The 18,723-nt window shown below is 40.0% G+C and overlaps 1 protein-coding gene across 6 annotated transcripts in view; it reads left to right on the forward strand.

The window, feature by feature from the left end:
* The window catches only part of GTF2I (general transcription factor IIi), a 1,956,122-nt gene that overhangs the window by 1,511,009 nt on the left and 426,390 nt on the right, over positions 1-18,723 (forward strand). For all 6 annotated transcript variants that reach the window (XM_044054149.1, XM_044054150.1, XM_044054148.1 and 3 more), the window contains one exon: positions 18,265-18,363. In XM_044054149.1, the coding sequence (XP_043910084.1) occupies positions 18,265-18,363 (99 nt within the window). The remainder of the gene's footprint in view (positions 1-18,264; positions 18,364-18,723) is intronic.

Raw genomic sequence — 18,723 nt, forward strand, 5'->3', positions numbered from 1 at the left:
CACGACGTAGCAGCCTGTTCGGCCTGTGCCTCTTTCAACCGACGTAACGCTTAGGCGCCGGTGGGAGTTTGCAGAACAGTTTTTCGGTTCTGTTTTTGCGTACATTATGCCGTCGGATCCTCCGACTTCCCAATCTACCAAAAAACGCAAAGATAAAGACCGACACTCGCGGTCCGCGGTTTCGGCCGAAACCACGGTAAAGCAAACCGCGAGTGTCTCAGTTTCGGCCGAAACCGAGAAAACTGATCAAAGTACAGCTGAACCTATTCTTACAACTGAGGCCCCTGCTACAACTCTTGAATCGACCTCAGAAATTTTACCCACTACGGTGGTTGACTTATCAGACACCATCCCCTTGGATGTCTCTACCCCAGCACGTGGTGCTGCTAGGCCTCCAGCAGCCATGTCCATTAAGGCCTTCGCCAGGGCTAAAGCAGCCAAGACTACTAAAACAGTGCCTGTTAAACCCCCCACATCCAGGCCCTCTTCTAGTTCTCAAATGCTTTCTTTGGCAGAAGATTTAATTTCTTTAATTAGAGGATCTCAATCTCACCCAGACAGGGCCTCTCAGCCCCAGAGAAGAGACCTAGGGCAGAGCCCCTGAGCCAGTGTCTTCTGATGATTCTGCTGATGAATCAGACATTACTGACCAGCCAGAGGCTCCCTTCTCCAATTTTGAAGATTCTGATGCTGAAGAATCCATTCCAGCTGCTTCCCCACCAGAAGAATTCTCCTTTGGGGAAACCTTGCATGCCATGCGAGAACAGTTCCAATGGCAGCAACAGGATTTTTCAGACTCCAGAAAAGACTTAGGACCTTTCTGCACCTCCCACAGCACAGGCCCTTAGCTATACCTCCTGTTCTCTCTGTGGTGGATGATGCTTTCAATGATGTTTGCTCCGCTCCAGATTCTTTACCCCCAGTCCCTGCCAAACCAGACAGATTTTACAAGGTGCCAGATACTCATCACCACCTTTACAAGGCCCCACTTGCAGACCCAGAAACTATATCCCAGGGTCCCAAGGCAGTAGCCGCGACCACAGCTAAAACCCTATTCCTTCTGAAAGGGAAGCAAGGTCATTAGACAGATGGGGTAAAAGGTCTACACTTCAGCTACTCTCTCAGCTAGAGCTTTAAACTGTCAGTTTCACATGATACAATACCAAGAGTTTATGCTTGATCAGTTAACTAAAAACTAACCACTGATGAATCTCTTGATAAGAAATATGTATTAGAGATGGTAAATAACATACAACAGGTTAGCAACCATTCCTTAAAATGTGGCTATGATGCACTGGAGGCTTCATTTAGATCAGCCATGACAGGCACAGTGATAAGAAGGCATGCATGGCTAAAGGAACAAGCTTTACCGGATCATGTTAAAGCTAAGTTGCTAGATGCTCCTATGGACAAGACAAGTTTGTTTGGTACACCTGCCCAGCAGGTTATGAAGAAAATGGAAGAAAAGGCAAAATCTGTTCAAACTGTTAAAGATTTCTTGCAGGTTCAACCCCAAGGTTTAGCAGGAACTGGCCTGCCAAAATTGGTCCTTTCCTGACTCCACAAAATTTCAAAGGGGCAGGAATAGGCGTTCCAGAGGCAGAAACCAATCCAGAGGAGGTGCCTACAGAGGACGACAGTGGCAAGGTAACAACAGAGGCACAGACACAGCCACTGCCACTACATCAGCACAACCACAGTGACTTAATCCTAAATCCGCCTACCAGGGAACAAATAGCAGCTCCTCTAGGCGGAAAGTTAACCTTATTTTCAAAGAACTGGCACTACATAACAAAAGACAAGTGGATTTTACAAACCATAGATCAAGGTTACGGTTTCACTTCCACACTTTACCAGTCAAAGAGGAATGCCAAATCTACCTCCAAATCAAAAACAGAGGCTCTACGCCAGATAATGGAGTTAGCAAACATGAGAGCTGTGGAAAGAGTGCCAACAGCAGAACAAGGAAAGGGTTCTACTCCAGACTATTCCTAGTTCCAAGAAAGGAAAAAGTTGGAGACCAATTCTCGACCTGTCCACCTTAAATACATACATCATTGTCCCAAAATTCAAAATGCTGACCCTACAGCAACTTCTTCCCATGCTGGGCAAGGAGTCTTGGCTGGTAACTCTAGATCTCAAGGAGGCATACCTGCACGTCCCCATTCGACCAATCTGCAGAAGATACCTCAGATTTCTTGCAGGATCAGAGCACTATCAATTCTCAGCATTGCCCTTTGGCTTATCTACTGCCCAGAGTATTCACAAAATGCCTGGCATCAGTAATCGCCCATTGCAGACTACAGGGAATTCAAATTTACCCATACCTGGACGACTGCCTGCTACAAGGGGACAACAAAAGCAAGCTGACAACAGATTTACAAAGGGTCATTTACTTGCTACAAGGACTGGGATACACAGTCAATTTACAAAAGTCAAGGCTGATACCATCCCAAACAAGGACATTCTTGGGCGGAATTGGACACAGTACAACAAATGGCATTCCTGACTACAGAAAAACAAAAGAACTTCCTCTTTACTTCTTGGCACTAACAAAACTGAACAAGTTAACAGCAAGAAAAGTTCTGCAGGCCTTGGGCTTCATGGCATCATGCATAATCTTGGTCCCATTTGCCAGACTACATATGAGGAAGCTACAGTGGTACCTAAAGAATTTATGGTCCCAACACAGACACAGTCTAGAAACAGAAATCCCACTAATTCCATGCTTAAAACAGGAGTTCCTATGGTGGGCTCAGGCATGCCAGTCAAACCCAGGCCTACCCTTTCGCAGATGTCAACCAAGCCAGACCATCACAACAGACGCTTCAGACCTAGGATGGGGGCCCACATGCTGGACAAATGCATGCAAGGATTGTGGACACAGGATCAACTTCACCTGCACATCAATCTAAAAGAAATGCTGGCAGTAAAACTGGCAATCCAAAAGTTCAAACCATTTCTCAAAGAGGGCCAGTTGATGATAAGGACAGACAACACCACAGTCATGTGGTACATCAACAAACAGGGAGGCACTCATTCATACCCCTATGCAGAATGACCTTGGAGCTGTGGACCCTGGCACTCAGCTACAACATTCAGTTACAGGCAATATTTGTACCGGGAAAGACAATACTCTAGCAGACATATTAAGCAGAACCACTGGATGCCCACAAATGGAAGCTGCACCGGACATCTTCAAGACCATCTCAAAGAAATGGGGAATGCCACAGATAGACCTATTCGCATCACCTCTCAATCACCAGCTCAAAAATTCTGCACAAGGACATTCCACCCACTAGCATGGAAAGTGGACTCACTCTCCTTCAACTGGAAAGGCCTAACAGCATATGCATTCCCACCTCTTCCTTTGATACACAAGGTACTACTAAAAATCAAGGAAGAACGTCCAAGGATAATCCTGATAGCTCCAAACTGGCCAAGACAACACTGGTACCCACTACTGAAGAGCATGTCTCGAACAATATGTGGCCAATACCCTGATGCCTTTGATGTTAACTCAGAACAACTACAGCATCATACATCCAAACCTAAAACGCTGCAACTGACTGCATGGAACATCACATAGCAGCAGCTAATCCAGAACTTTCCCAAAGAGTTAAAGACATTATTCTTGAAGCACGCAGATCTTCAACAAGAAGGAACTATGCTGGAAAATGGAAAAGGTTTGTCATTTGGAGTACGGAAAGAGGAAAAGATGTGTCAAACATAGATATGCCTAACATTCTGGAGTATCTGGCCGAACTTCTTCATTCAGGCCTGTCCTACTCCTCCATCAAGATACATGCATCAGCTATTTCAGCAGAATACAGCTTTGATCCACCTGTTTTTTCGCACCCTTTGCTCAGTCAGTTCCTCAGAGGAATCAAGAATGTAAAACCTCCAAGGAAACCACCATTACCAGCTTGGGATTTAAACTTTGTGCTAGAAAAGTTGACACTATCACCCTTTGAACCAGCAGCAACAGCAGACCTACAACACCTGTCATGGAAAACTGCTTTCCTACTGGCAATTACTTCAGCAAGGAGGGTTTCAGAACTACAGGCCTTAATGGCAGTGCAGCCCTTCCTAATCTTCCACCAAGATAGAGTGGCCATGAGGACTAATCCTACATTTATGCCCAAGGTGGTATCCAGAGTGTCTTTAAACCAGGCAATCCACCTACCTACCTTCTTTCCCAACCCACAAAACAGAGGGGAAAGAATACTGCATACCTTGGATGTACATAGACAGCTACGCTACTACTTGGACAGAACAAAAAATAGCAGAAAGACTGACCAACTTTTTGTAGCCTATGCAACAGGAAGGGAAGGAAAAGCTATTTCCAAACAGACAATCTCCAAATGGATAGGAAATTGCATACGATACTGTTACTCCTTCCATGGAAAACCAATTCCACAGAACATAAGACCTCATTCTACAAGGGCAACAGCCACTACCACAGCCTTCTTACGAGGAGTGGCAACCAAAGACATTATTGAGGCGGCTACTTGGACCTCCGTGCATACATTTGCCAAGCATTATAATTTGCCTCTATATTCCAGATCCCGAGCAGGGTTTGCCACTGCTGTACTGCAAGGGATCCTAAACACACCATAATCTACTTTTATCCTCCTCCCTAGTTGGCTATGGTATTCTACCCACTTGTTATGACTGCAGATGCATCCATGAAGGACATAGTACAGTTTTGTACCTACCATAAATGTAGATGTCCGAACTGGATAGCATCTGCAGTCAGGATTACCCTCCCTCCTTCCCTCTGTGGTACTCCTAGGGTGTTTACCCTCCTAATAGCTAGCTGTTGGGGAGTCTTTATGGTGTATTTGTTTGTATATATGTACATATATGCTTATTGTTGTGTTTACCTCTATCTATTTGGAAACATTGGCATCTATCCAAATTTTAGCCTGCAAGAGGGCTACTGGCATCTGGGGCAAGAAACACTGAGGAAAATGGCGTCGGCTGATGCTTTTATACCCGAAGACCAACAGAGATGACGTCGGGTGGAGTGCGACATCAGCCGGACCCGGACTTTGGAATCCGGCCGACTGCAGGGCTGCCTGACGACAGGACAACCCACTTGTTATGACTGCAGATGCTATCCAGTTCGGACATCTACATTTATGGTAGGTACAAAACTGTACTTTTCTGATATTGTATCGCAGTGCCAGTACTTTTTTGTTGGATAGTACTGCTGGTAGAAGTCATTCTCTTGTCTCCATTGATACCAAAATCCACAGTAGTGTCCTCAGTCTGTAACTGGGCTGCATTCACTTTGCAATTCCACAAAGGAATTCTTTGCTGATTCCACTGTCATTGTGCAGCTTGAAAAATCCCAGAGTCTTTTGCTGCAGCAGATGGATGCTGTGGCTGTGGGTATCAGGAAACCCATTCCCTAGTCATGCCTGCCTAATCTGATGTAACATTTGCTGTTTTCAAATGGCAACAATTTCTAAATACTGTTCCATTTGATTGCATAGCCGCTACTGTCTCAATTCTCTTTCAGGAAAACAGATGATTTCACAATTGCACAGTTTATCTTGAAGTCTAATAATCTTGGTAGTAAGAAGTTCTTGTTGCCATTTATCAATTCTCTTTTAAGTCTTTACATTCCTTAGAAAAGGGAAAAAAATGGCTTAGCAAATATCCATAAACCCCCAGGGAATGGCCAGTAATATTCAAATGTTGAAGAGCTGGCTATATTTGCAGAGTAGTTTATATCCTCTTGAATATTGTATTGCAGGCTGTCAAATATCTCCAGTATTTGTGACTGCTTTGCCAAAAAGAATCCTCCCCACACTTGAGACTCTACCAGAAGCCCTATGTCCAGAAGTTGATTATATTATTGCATCTTTCTGTACAAGAAACTCCTTCCACTTCACATTAGCTATTTCAAAAAAATGTATGAGAGACTCTAAAACATGTTAGTGAAATGGAAGAAAAAGAAGACAAATGGAACATCACCAAAAGGAATCAATTAGTGTTCCCTATCACAGTTGCCTTTTTGAAAAAAAAAAGTCTAGGAGACTCAGAGATGTTGGCAATATAGAAGAAAAAGAAGTCAAATGAAACACTTCTCACCAAAAGAACTCTAATCTTCTTCATCTTTCGGCTTTTCCCGGTTAGGGGTCACCACAGCAGATCACCTGTCCGCTCATGATTGGCAGTGGAGTTTTATGGTGTCGAGTTGCCAGCCCGGCACCCAACCTTCCACTGAAGGCGCATACATACACACACTCGCACCTAGGGCCAATTTGGAGTGTCCAGTCCACCTACAAGCATGTCTTTGGGATGTGGGAGGAAACTGGAGCACCCGGAGGAAACCCAAGCGACCACAGGGAGGACATGCAGACTCCACACAGAAGGCACCCCACCACCAAAAGAACTCTAATAAGGTTCAACAAATTTTAAAAATCTACAGATTGTAGTCCACAGAGCTGCTTTAAAACTTAACTTTTATTTATTTAAACAAAACTAGCACTTCAACAAAGTAATACAAGATTTAAAGATTTTCTGAAAATGTCTCATAGAATATCTTAACATATCTCTACTTCTCTAATGTACTGGCTTATTCAATTGAGTTTTCTTTCCAACCAGGCCACTTGTCTTGAAAGTGCAGGGAGTAAGAGGTGCTCAGTCTGTACCTACTGGGATGACAGCAATCCACATAAACCCGAGGATTCACAAAGGACCCCACCACCGGTGGTAAGAATTGCTGCTAAAAGGGCCTGTATATGCGATGTGGAAAACTGCAGTTTAGAACCATGTTAACCATAATGAAGAAATACCTCATCACCTTCCTCAGATGTGTGTCTGAATAGCCCTTAAGTACCACAAGTGGTGTATCAGCACTTACATGTGGTAAGCACCTTGGGCAGCCCATGCATTGAGTTTGCGCAGAAAGTCCAGTCATTCCCAGTCTTACAACACAGTCTGACATACCACTTACTCGTTCTTGAATTGACAGACTACCCCCCCCCCCAATGTCTTGTTCTTATTTTTGCCCTTACCCTTGCAAATCATGGATTTCTGCAGCCAGTCAGAAATGTCAGGCATTAGTTTCTTTGTTCTTATTGTACTTAAAGTGCAATGTGATGCAGGACCTGGTGCTCAATTGTCTTTGTAAAGTGAGTTGACCTACTTTGTAAATTTAGTGATCCCCCTGAACCAAGTCTTTCATAATAAAAAAAAAACAAAAACAAAAAACTACTGTTCTAGTATTTTCAGTTGCCTTTAAAGCATGCTGTATAGAGTATTCCTGATGTGTAGTACCTCGTCCCCCATGTTGAATGATTTGCTCTTTAGTCTAGTGGAGTATGGAGGTATGATAGCACCCCCAACGTACATACATTCACACATTCATGCATATACCCACATCCTCCCACCTATTTTCACCTACAGACACACACGCCCCTACCTTTCCTCTAACTTAACTCCCTTACTATGACCACCAGGCAGGCAGAAACACACACACACACACACACACACACACACACACACACACACACACACACACACACTCTCTCTCTCTCTCTCTCTCTCTCTCACACACACACACACACACACACACACACACACACACACACAAAACAACTCTTGTACATTTGTATACACTTACGTGTACACACTTCCAACACTACCTCTCTGCTAAACTCCCTAGCACTTGCCTCTAGCACAATTTAGTGAACACAAGGTTTTAACAATGTCCAATCAAGTATAGAGCACAGAGCCAACAGAGCTTGGTTCACAAAAACAAAAAAGTCAGAATAAAAGTACGTAGCATAAAACTGCTCCCAGGAACCAGATGGCAAAACTTTTCAAACCAGTTGTATTCCAAAAAATAATGATACACTTGTACTCGTAAAAAGGCTCTAAATTTATTACAGAAATACTATTTCTGTAATAAATTTAGAGCCTTTTTACGAGTACAAGTGTATCGTTATTTTTTGGAATACAACTGGTTTGAAAAGTTTTGCCATCTGGTTCCTGGGAGCAGTTTTATGCTACAAGGTTTTAACAATGTTCATTAGCAAAGGTGGTCAATGTAATTTACACAGATGAGGTATTCTCTAAATTGTGCCCGTCTTCATAAATGCTTTATTGCAGACATTTTCAGAGGAGAGCACATGTCTTAGTATAGGTTCCTCCACTGTAATGCCTCATTAGCATTTGCACTAGGCCACAGAGACAGCTGTAGTAGGGCTGTCTTTCAATTGGAAATGGTTACCATATATGGTGTATGCCAGGCATATACCTCACTTTAACCTTTGTGCATCCGTCCCAATGTCAATAGCCAGAGAGTTTATCCTGTAGATAGTAGGAACTAGATGAGTGTAGTATATTCCTTGAGAGGTTCATGCTTTAAATTTTGTGTTGGACAAACCTCCAGGCAGGTTAGGCTCAGAATTTTGAAGCATATTAGGGATATATAGAACCATTCTGACATTCTGGGAAGTTGTGTTATTCAGTATTTCAAACACAGTCATGATTTTAATCCTTGGTTTTCAGATGCAGATTTGCACCAAGATAATCGGATATTGTTACATACTGAAGTGCATTTTTTTTCATTAGATATTTTGTTTCAAAGTGAAATAAATAAATTGAATATGAAATATTTGTTGTACCTTTTTAATGTTTCTGTTGATAATATTTTTCCAAAATGCCCTTTTCTGGAAGAAGTTCTGCAGGATTGCATACATTGAAGACAGTGGTTTCTTGTGCTAATGGCAGCACCAATTGAGTCTTTAAATTAAAATGAAGCATGCAGAGTGGCCTCCATCTTGGATGGTGACATAACTGCTTTTTGTGCGTTTGTGTGTGTGTAATACATTTATAAGTCTGTCTCATTTTGCATTATGATTTGACTTATTTTATTTTATGCTCATTCTTTAATTGTGCGCATGTAGTTTCACTTGCTGTCCGTGCACTTCTAAACTTTGAAGAGATATGGTCTATTTCTCTTAATAGTTTAATTTACTTCTTGTAATGCCACATATTGTTCTGGATGTAAGAGAAATTTTCCAACTGTGTGTTTGCCTGTTTTCTTCATTCAGTAACATAGTATTGATTTTCTGTCTAGGACAAATAACCACAGTCCAGTTGTACTACCTTGGTGAACAAGCTAAGAAAAATATCAGATTGTTTTTCTTAGGCTGATTGTGATTATTTTTTTTCTAAGTGTCAGTACTTTGTCAAAAAAGTAAAGTAGTTTAATGAAATGCCTTTGTCGCTTCCTCCCCAGCAATATACAGGAATGTTGCACAATAGACCCTTCCCAGCTTGTTAGATAATCCATCTGCAGGGAGGAATAAATATGTCAGATGGCAAAGAATTCAAATTTAAGCCAGATTTCCTTCTAGTGAGGGAATTTCAAATGGGGTGCACTTGACTTGTGTTTTATTTCTACTGAGAGTTAAACTGTTATAACTCAGTGCACAAAGTCTTAAAAGCATGTCTTCATTTCTTTATATGCATGTTTTCAGTTCTGGTAGTTATTTCACCCTGTTTCGGAAATAAAATATGTTAAAGGTGGTTTGGGTGCAAGGCACAGAAACATGACCTTAATGGCTGGAGGTGAGGGGGAGGCATGCCATGCATTTGACCAGCTGTTTGGCCAGGAACATCATTTTTTTTCTTTTTCTTTTGTTTTTGCTGGGTGGTGGTATGTGTAGATCTAATTGTAATAAGCTGATCACTTGCACCTTATTACATGAAGTGCTTGCCTTTTTTAACTCTCCACTTGAAGAGCTGAGGAGGTGGGGGCACTGGTTCATAACACCATCCCATTTTGCTGAATGAACCAGCTATGCTACTGATTGGACATTCATCAGCCTCTTAGTTTCTGATGGGACTTGTCCTTGTAAGTGTGAGAGCACACCCTCAGAAAACCCAGGCTGATGCCATCTCAAGATGCTTGCACCAGTTATTTCCAGACCAGTTCCACCTCCAGATTATACTTTGGATGCTTCCTCCCGACACTAGTTGTCCAGTATGCAGTGGACATGTGGTGCACCTAGTGAATGTATACCTTCCCATTCAGGAGCCAGGTGAGAGGGGTTCAGCTTCCTTTTCATTTTTCCTGACAGAAAAGTCTCTGGAGCAGGGAGGCCCTTACTTCTTGAGATGCATAAAGATAGTAAATTCTTACCCTAATGGTCCCTCCAGTATGACCCTCTTCTTTAGACGATACTCTCAGGCTGTTGAAGTTGTCCATGGATTAGTCTGTGGCTCACCTGCCTTCTCCTATGAAATGCCTAAGTTATGGTCTTGTAAGAAAATAAGGGGTCTTGGGTCATTTTGTGTATGGACCTCTTGATTAAGATGCCATCTTTGCAGTCCAGAAACATTTTGACTCGTGTTTACACAGCTGTCATGAAGGCAAATATCCTGTTATACATGCCATATTGATTTGAGCAAGATTCTCTACAAGTATTTTCTGTTGGGATCTGTTGTGATCTCTTTGGTCCAGCTTCTGTCCCATTGAGAATCTCACCTTTCCACCTTATTGCCTAATAAGGAGTCAAAAACTTTGAATAGGGTGGGCAGGAGGGTGTTCTGCTTGTCCATGTTTGGGCTTGTATGCACAAATACCAGTGTCACTTCTCCAGGTTTCAAGCTTGTCTTTAGATGAGGCACTAGAGAAGCCGACAGAGCCCCTGGACTCTGTGCCCAAGGAAGGTTTGGTTAACATGTTTATCACACCAGCTACAGTGTACTTGCATGCGATCTGCTGTAGATTTTAACTGTGCTGATGAAATGTCTTGGGCAGTAGGTCCAGGCATATGCATGTAAAGGGTGACTCTGCATAGGGTAGCTTCCTTCAAAGATAAGCTCAGGCAAGCTTCCCTAAATTCTTTCTTGGGTGAGATGCTGTTTGGGCAGGCCTTTCAGGATCTGGATGAGAATGGAAACCTGCTTTCATTACTGAGGGACTATATGATGCTGCCCCTACTCCTTGTACTTCTTCCTAGCCATTGCAGTTTTCTGTTTTAAGTGAGGAGTGTATCCAAGTATCTGGAAGTATTGATACTCTCACTTGTGTTTGTCAGTTCCTTAAGAGGGGCAGCATGACCAGCTCAGTGGTCATGGTCTTTACTACCAATTAGTATTGCCGTTGAGGAGCCAGTTTCAGAGTTTGCTTGAGGAGCCTTTGGAGAGAGTCATTAGATTCTGAATGTAATTGCACAGTGTCATGTTTTAAAACTTTTATGTCCTTTCCTGGAAACAGTTGTAGTTGAGAGACCAACGATCTGTTCAGAGCTCTTGGGACAGGTTCAGATTTGATTTTACAAAGCCAAATTGGTTAGGATCTAGGGATTTTAGATTGCCTATGTTCCTGTTTATGAGGTCCATGTTGATGCATTCTATTACTTTTCAGATTATGCTGATGAAACTAATAGGCCTTTAGTTGCCAAGGTGCGTGCTGGGTCTTCCTTGTGGAGGGAAAGTATTGTAGCTGTTCTCCAGGCTTCTGGTATGTATCCAGTGGAGAAGACTGCAAGTGAATAGTTTGACAGATACCCTAAATGGGGGATGTTTACTACTGACTAGGCAACAATACAGCATATGCTATTTGGATTCATACAGCTGGTGCTTTTGGCCCTGGAAAGTACTTTTAGTGTTTGTCAGAGGTGATTCCTTGTGGGATGGGGTGGTATGGACCTGGGTACTGCGATCTTTTACAATGGATGAGGAGAGACTTTGGTGCTGAATTTAATGTAGTATGTAATATTATGTATATGTGCTTTTTAACCATGTAATCGTATGTACTCCATAGACCTTTTCTCTCTAGGCCTCTGCTGAACAAGGTTATTTTTTTGCCCAGTTGGACATTCCTGGTGAACAAATGCAAATTAAATGTTATAAGTACATCTTTCTGCAAGGATATTCATATATCCTCAGGATTTGAGTGGATGATGCCACTAGAGATCATATGCATTGCTGGGTATTATTTCTGAGGTTCATTACATAATTAAAGAATGTGTTCAGGTTATCCTTTGCTGACATAACAATGTTTTCTTCATAGTTTATTCTATATGATGTGATACCGCTCTTAAGATCTTTAACCCTTTTGAAGCTGACCATAACACTTAGTTTTTGCTCTATTCTTTGCTCTCTTCTTTACCTTTTATTGTGAAGTTTGTTTATAACAGTTTCACCAGGAGATGTTTCTTACTGAATTTGGCATTGTATTTGTGGCAAGTAAGAAAATGAGCCTCGATACAAGAATTGAGATTGGAATGTAAATTTCAGGTATATGTAATAGTGTTAGCTATAGGGCCATTGACAGTTAGGGGACTGTTGAACCATCTTCAGTTAACGTCAACACAAGGAAACTGGCCTTGGAGAAATCTGTGAAGATAGTGTGGGCATTCCTTGACCTGTACTAGGACTGTATGGTGAATAAAATAACATGATGATCTGATTTGTCCAGTGGTGGGTATGGTAGTGGTCAAGGAGCAGACAAAAGCCGTACTGACAAGAACAAGACTGTGTATGTTAGTGCCGCTAGTGGGGAAGGACACTCTTTGGTCACAGGAGTTTGCACTGATAAATTCAAGGAAACATTGCAGATATTATTTGTAAAGGTGTTGGCATGCCAGCCTATGAAGGGGTAGTTAAAAGTTCCCTCGAAAAATGGGGTTCACACTAATGGATAGGGGCTCTGGCTTATTAACATATGTTTTGCATTCTATGGGTGTCAAGGGTATAGTTCTCTTGTTGGCTTGTATGTTGTATGATGGCTAGTTTACTGGTATTAAGGTATGAGGGAGTTCAAGATCATTGGCCTAGACAATTATTTTACAGGTGGTGGAGTTCTGGGTAAAGGCAGACATGCCACCACTAGTGTTGTTGCTGTCTACAGTTTCAGGCCTAAATGAGTGATAAGCATAAAAACCTGGTAAAGAGAAGTGAGTTTTGTCACTGTACCAGAACAAAGAAGGAAGGCATTTTCTTAAGGCTTCTAACATTGAGCAGCACTGCACTGATATTTGACAGATTTGAATTTGTATTTACTAGGTTGTTAATCTGAGTAAATTGACATGCCTAAAAAAAAACACTGGAAGGGTAGTGAATGAGTTAGTCCATATGCGAAAACCCTGGGGAAATAGGTGCATGGTCTTCCATCTCCTTCCAGGCTTACACACAGTGGGCCTCGTTTGAATGACACCAGGGAGTAAACAAATTATTAAAGGCAGTCATCTTTTGCATGTTGCGTCTGAAAAGGGTCTGAGGACCAGCATACCCACCTAGCTATCAAATACAAGTTGGTAACTAAACTGTGGTATTATTCTCAGTGACAGTAGTATACATCTGGAAACTAGTTTCATTCCATCCTGAGAAGACTACTCAAGAAGTTCCATCATGTCCCAGTTCATATATTCTGAGTGGTGCATGGCAAGTCATTCACCATCATGAACAATAACTATGTGATATTCATACTTGGAATGAAGTGACTTAAGTGCCTTGGTGATGTCGCAGATTTTAATACCTAAATGCCAGCTGACTATTCTAGTGTCTTTAATCAGCCATGTGAGTGGTGGTTTGGTGAGCCAAATTATGGACTCTCCTATAACTACTTTTGCCATGGTGAATGGACTGTTTATATGTAGCCTGAGGGACTTAACTAAAGCACTCTGACTGTTCGTGGTGGAAGGAGGCGTATGTGGTACAGAGTGGGAGTTGTGTTTTTCTGAGGTTTGACTGCATTGCAGGTGTCTTCAGTGTTGCAGCTAGGAAGTCTGTGTGATTTTGTAAGTGATTTTTGGAACAAATAGAAGCATTTTGTATTTGTCTTGCACTGTAAAAGCGTGCTGTTAGTATAGGTACTGATAACCAGTTTGTAAGAGAAGTTTGCCTCCAGCTGTATTATTTGTTCCTCTTATATGTGGACTCATTATGTACAAATGGCAAGCAGTTGTCAGTAAGCTTGTGGCAATTTAAACACTGCCTCAAGGTGCTTAGTGCTAGAAAGCTATCAACAGAAGAAGAGATAGACAGAGGACCTGTAACTGATCTTAATATGCCGTTTGGCTTATATTATGTGATGTTATTCAATTTGATGACCTCTGATCTATCTAAAAAGGAAGGGGAAGCTGAATAAAGCTGCAATGAAACCATGCAAAGGTATAACATACCAAAGTTCAATAGCTGTATGATGTACAAAGGGATAGAAAAACAGTACATTCCTGCACGCTGTTGTACATTACAGTACAGCTGAATATAGTACAACAGTATTATAAAGATCTGCTGAACAGCAGGCATGGATACACCCAGCATAGTGATTCAAGAGATGTTCAATAAAGTAACTGAAATAGGTTTCAGAAAAAGTAAATAATGGATGTAGGCTAAATTTATACTGTATAACCAAAATAAACAAAAATACCACCAGTGGATAAACGACCGCAAACAGAAAATAGTACAGAGCCAGTATATAAAAAGTAGTAAAAGATAGCTGTTCGCCATCAAACTAGGCTGTAAATAAGTCGATGATGATTAAAGTATACAGCTCGATGTCTCTTCAGACATTCAGATCAATACAAATCCAAACAAGGGTAGCTGAGAAATCCAAACTCAATTCTGAGCATAAACATAAAAACTTTATTGACAGCAAATTCAGTTGGTAAGCGCTTTCGCAATACAGCTTTATCAAACCTATACTGACCAATGCTAAAAAAGTGCTTATATAGTGCTTCACTAATAAGATCATTAGGACAATTAATCAATAATATAAAACGTTCCTTAGAGACACCAACTTTAAAAAACAAATACTTAGTGCAAGAAACTACTTGCATCTATTTTTGTCATTATATTTAAAAATTTCAATACAAAAAATATGACATTCATAAAAACTGAAATTCTGATGAATATTAAATATAAGTAAATAAGTATATATAATAAATAAAATAAGTAAAATGGAATAGATACACACCTAAGGACTTAATAGTTATTTATACAATTGGTTCACCTCAGTCTTTGTTTTCAATTTTTAAGAGCAGGTTTCAAGGGAATCCTGTCATTAAGCCCAGGAAAAACATGAGCTTGTAACCTGATGATCCATTTGGTTTCTGCATGCTCAGTATAATTCTCTACATCACCTCCCCTAATATTAGGTAAATTAACATGTAGTACTGAAAACCTAAAGGTATGCATAGCATTAGTTTGTAGTGCACGCTTAGGTAATGCATTGACTTCAGACTTGATACGAATTTGATAAAGATGTTCTCTCACCCTTTCTTTTAACTTTCTAGCGGTCTTACCAATATAGAAAGCACTGCAGGATGTACAGGTAGCAATATAAACAACATGTTTAGTATCACAGTTAGCATTAACATTAAAAGAAAAAACTTGATTAGTTACTGGATGCGTAAACATGTTGATATTGGAAATATAGCAGCAGAAGTTGCATTTATTGCATGGTTGAGTACCATTGAAAGTTAATGTTCCTATGGATTGTTTATTACTGGGAAAACATAACAGCCTATGTAAGTTCTTCTTATTTTTAAAAATAAAACGTGGCTGTTCTCCAACAAACTTTTTAATTTCTGGATCTATTGTGAGCAGATCCCAATGCTTACTAATAATCCCTTTAATCAATTGAATGTCCTGAGTGAAAAATAAAGTTAACTTGTGCTGCTGCTCACTAGCTGTATTAAATGCACCATCAATATTGAATTTATAAGCTTCCATTCCTGCTTCAGAAAAAAATGGGACATGCTCTATTTGTTCTAATATCTCTAATATGAGTAAAAACATTCTCTATTTCTGCTGGCTTATAACTTCTAGCACGTAACCTTACACCCAAATCACTCAATTCTTCTTCAAAATCTTTCAATAAGGGATTTAACCTGGGCGCCCTGATACCTTGTCCTTCAATAATATTAGAAAAAAAATTGACTGGGGTGCATGCTGTTTCTGTGCAGAAGTGTATTTTTATAACATAATTTCCTGTGCACACCTGTATTATATTGTCCATTTTCCAGCCGCCAAATAGATACATCAAGGAAGGCAATATTCTGATTGGAATGGGCCATAGTAAATTTTAAGTAAGGGGTCAAAGAATTAACTTGCTTCTCAAACCTTTTTAGCTCTTCTAAAGTGCCCTTCCAAAGAAAAAATAGGTAGTCAACAAAACGCCTATAGAAGAGTACATATTTCTGATAAGAATACAAGCAAAAAAAATTCTGCTCCTCCCATAAAGCCATGACCAAGTTGGCGTAGCTATTGGCACACGAAGTGCCCATAGCTACACCATCCTTTTAATGGTACTTAACCATGCAATAAGTGCGACTTCTGCTGCTATATTTCTAATATCAACATGTTTACGCATCCAGTAACTAATCAAGTTTTTTCTTTTAATGTTAATGCTAACTGTGATACTAAACATGTTTATATTGCTATCTGTACATCCTGCAGTGCTTTCTATATTGGTAAGACCGATAGAAAGTTAAAAGAAAGGGTGAGGGAACATCTTTATCAAATTCGTATCAAGTCTGAAGTTGATGCATTATCTAAGCATGCACTACAAACTAATGCTATGCATACCTTTAGGTTTTCAGTACTACATGTTAATTTACCTAATATTAGGGGAGGTGATGTAGAGAATTATACTGAGCAAGCAGAAACCAAATGGATCATCAGGTTACAAGCTCATATTTTTCCTGGGCTTAATGAAAGGATTCCCTTGAAACCTGCTCTTAAAAATAGAAAACAAAGACTGAGGTGAACCAATTGTATAAATAACTATTAAGTCCTTAGGTGTGTATCTATTCCATTTTACTTATTTTATTTATTATATATACTTATTTACTTATATTTAATATTCATCAGAATTTCAGTTTTTATGAATGTCATATTTTTTGTATTTTTATTTTTAAATATAATGACAAAAATAGATGCAAGTAGTTTCTTGCACTAAGTATTTGTTTTTTAAAGTTGGTGTCTCTTTAAGGAACGTTTTATATTATTGATTAATTGTCCTAATGATCTTATTAGTGAAGCACTATATAAACACTTTTTTAGCATTGGTCAGTATAGGTTTGATAAAGCTGCATTGCGAAAGCGCTTACCAACTGAATTTGCTGTCAATAAAGAAAGTTTTTATGTTTATGCTCAGAATTGAATTTGGATTTCTCAGCTACCCTTGTTTGGATTTGTATTGATCTGATGGTCTGAAGAGACATCGAGCTGTATACTTTAATCATCATTGACTTATTTACAGCCTGGTTCAACTGCGAACAGTTATCTTTTACTACTTTTTTATATACTAAATTATGCTTTAGCCATGAGCTGATACTGGAGGGAGATTTGCTGGCATCTGTATAATGCAAAGTCATCGGCATACAGATGCCTTTAATGTTGTTTTCATATGTATGAAATTTATGGGAAGACTAAACAGCAGTGGGCTGAGCCCTGCAGAACTCGTTTAGTGGCATTCATTGCTGGACAACTACCCTAAGTGATATTTGACAGAGGCAGTTACTGAACTGAATGACGGCCTGTGTCTCCAGATGATAGAACATAAAAACAATCAAATGTCTTATCTAGTTCCTCCAACCCAAATGAGTAAAGTTTACTTCATTCTGTCTTACTAAACTTTTTTTCCCCACTGATGTTAAGGTGTGCAGTAGGACTATTGTGACCCATAATGAAACCCTAATAGGCAAGTCTGAAAGATTCTAATTATGTCCTCAGGTGCTGCACAGCAGCTTTTTCCTAAGGTTTACCTAGGACTGGCAATAAGATGATGAGCCTGTAATCAGTAAATTAGGCTGCTGCTACCTTTTTGGGTAGAGATATGAACGTTGATGATTACCAAGAAGTTGGGAAAACATGCATTTTGGGGGAAAAGTTGTGTCCAAGATTTTGAATATAGTTTGGATCAATGATACTACAGTAAAAAGTTGTGATTTTGAATTGTATGGTTCAAAGTGATTTTAGTAAATATGTGCTATTAAAATACAAATTGTTACTATATAACATACATTTGAAGTTCATATTAATTCAAACTGTTTCCCAAGTAGTTTGGAAAAGTTAGGACTAAAGTGAGTTCAAAGCAAAGCTGGCAGTCAGTATTTATTGAAAGGACTTCAGCTGGTGATTTCTTGCTAATTCATATTATTAAACAGTCACTTTGGTTCCTTGGGTTATCTCACTAGGTTTACTTTTCTTTTCAATATCATCTCCCCAGATAAACTATGTTTTACATACAAAAGTGCTTAATGAGGTTGTGTTTGTCTGCAGGTGCTAATGACAAGTCAATGTCAGAAGATCCTCAAAGTACAGCACAGACAAATGGATCTAATTCAACATTTAAAACACGAGGTCGTGAATTTTCATTTGGTGAGATATTTTTGCGTGTTTTTGAGAGCATTAATAATCAGAACTTGTTACATTAGAATTTGTTTTTCGCATATTACTTGAAAATTGATAGTTGGAGACTTGGTAGCTTGCATCTTCTAATAGATCGTCTTTATCACAGAATGGTCAATCTGCCATCATAAGGCAAGGTGATAACACCCCATGCAAGACCATCAATGTTGACATACAGATATTTGCAGACAAGGTGTTTCCATGTGTGTGACATATGTTGGCACCAATTTCAGACACTTCATGTAATGACCATTGGAGTTTTGTTTTTCTTATCCGAAACTAGAACACTGGTTTATAAACCAGCAGCCCTTCTGATATAACCACAGTCAG

This window comes from Protopterus annectens, chromosome 13.part0 (genome assembly GCF_019279795.1).
Source record: "Protopterus annectens isolate FY-2018-M chromosome 13.part0, PAN1.0, whole genome shotgun sequence".
Taxonomy (NCBI): domain Eukaryota; kingdom Metazoa; phylum Chordata; order Ceratodontiformes; family Protopteridae; genus Protopterus; species Protopterus annectens.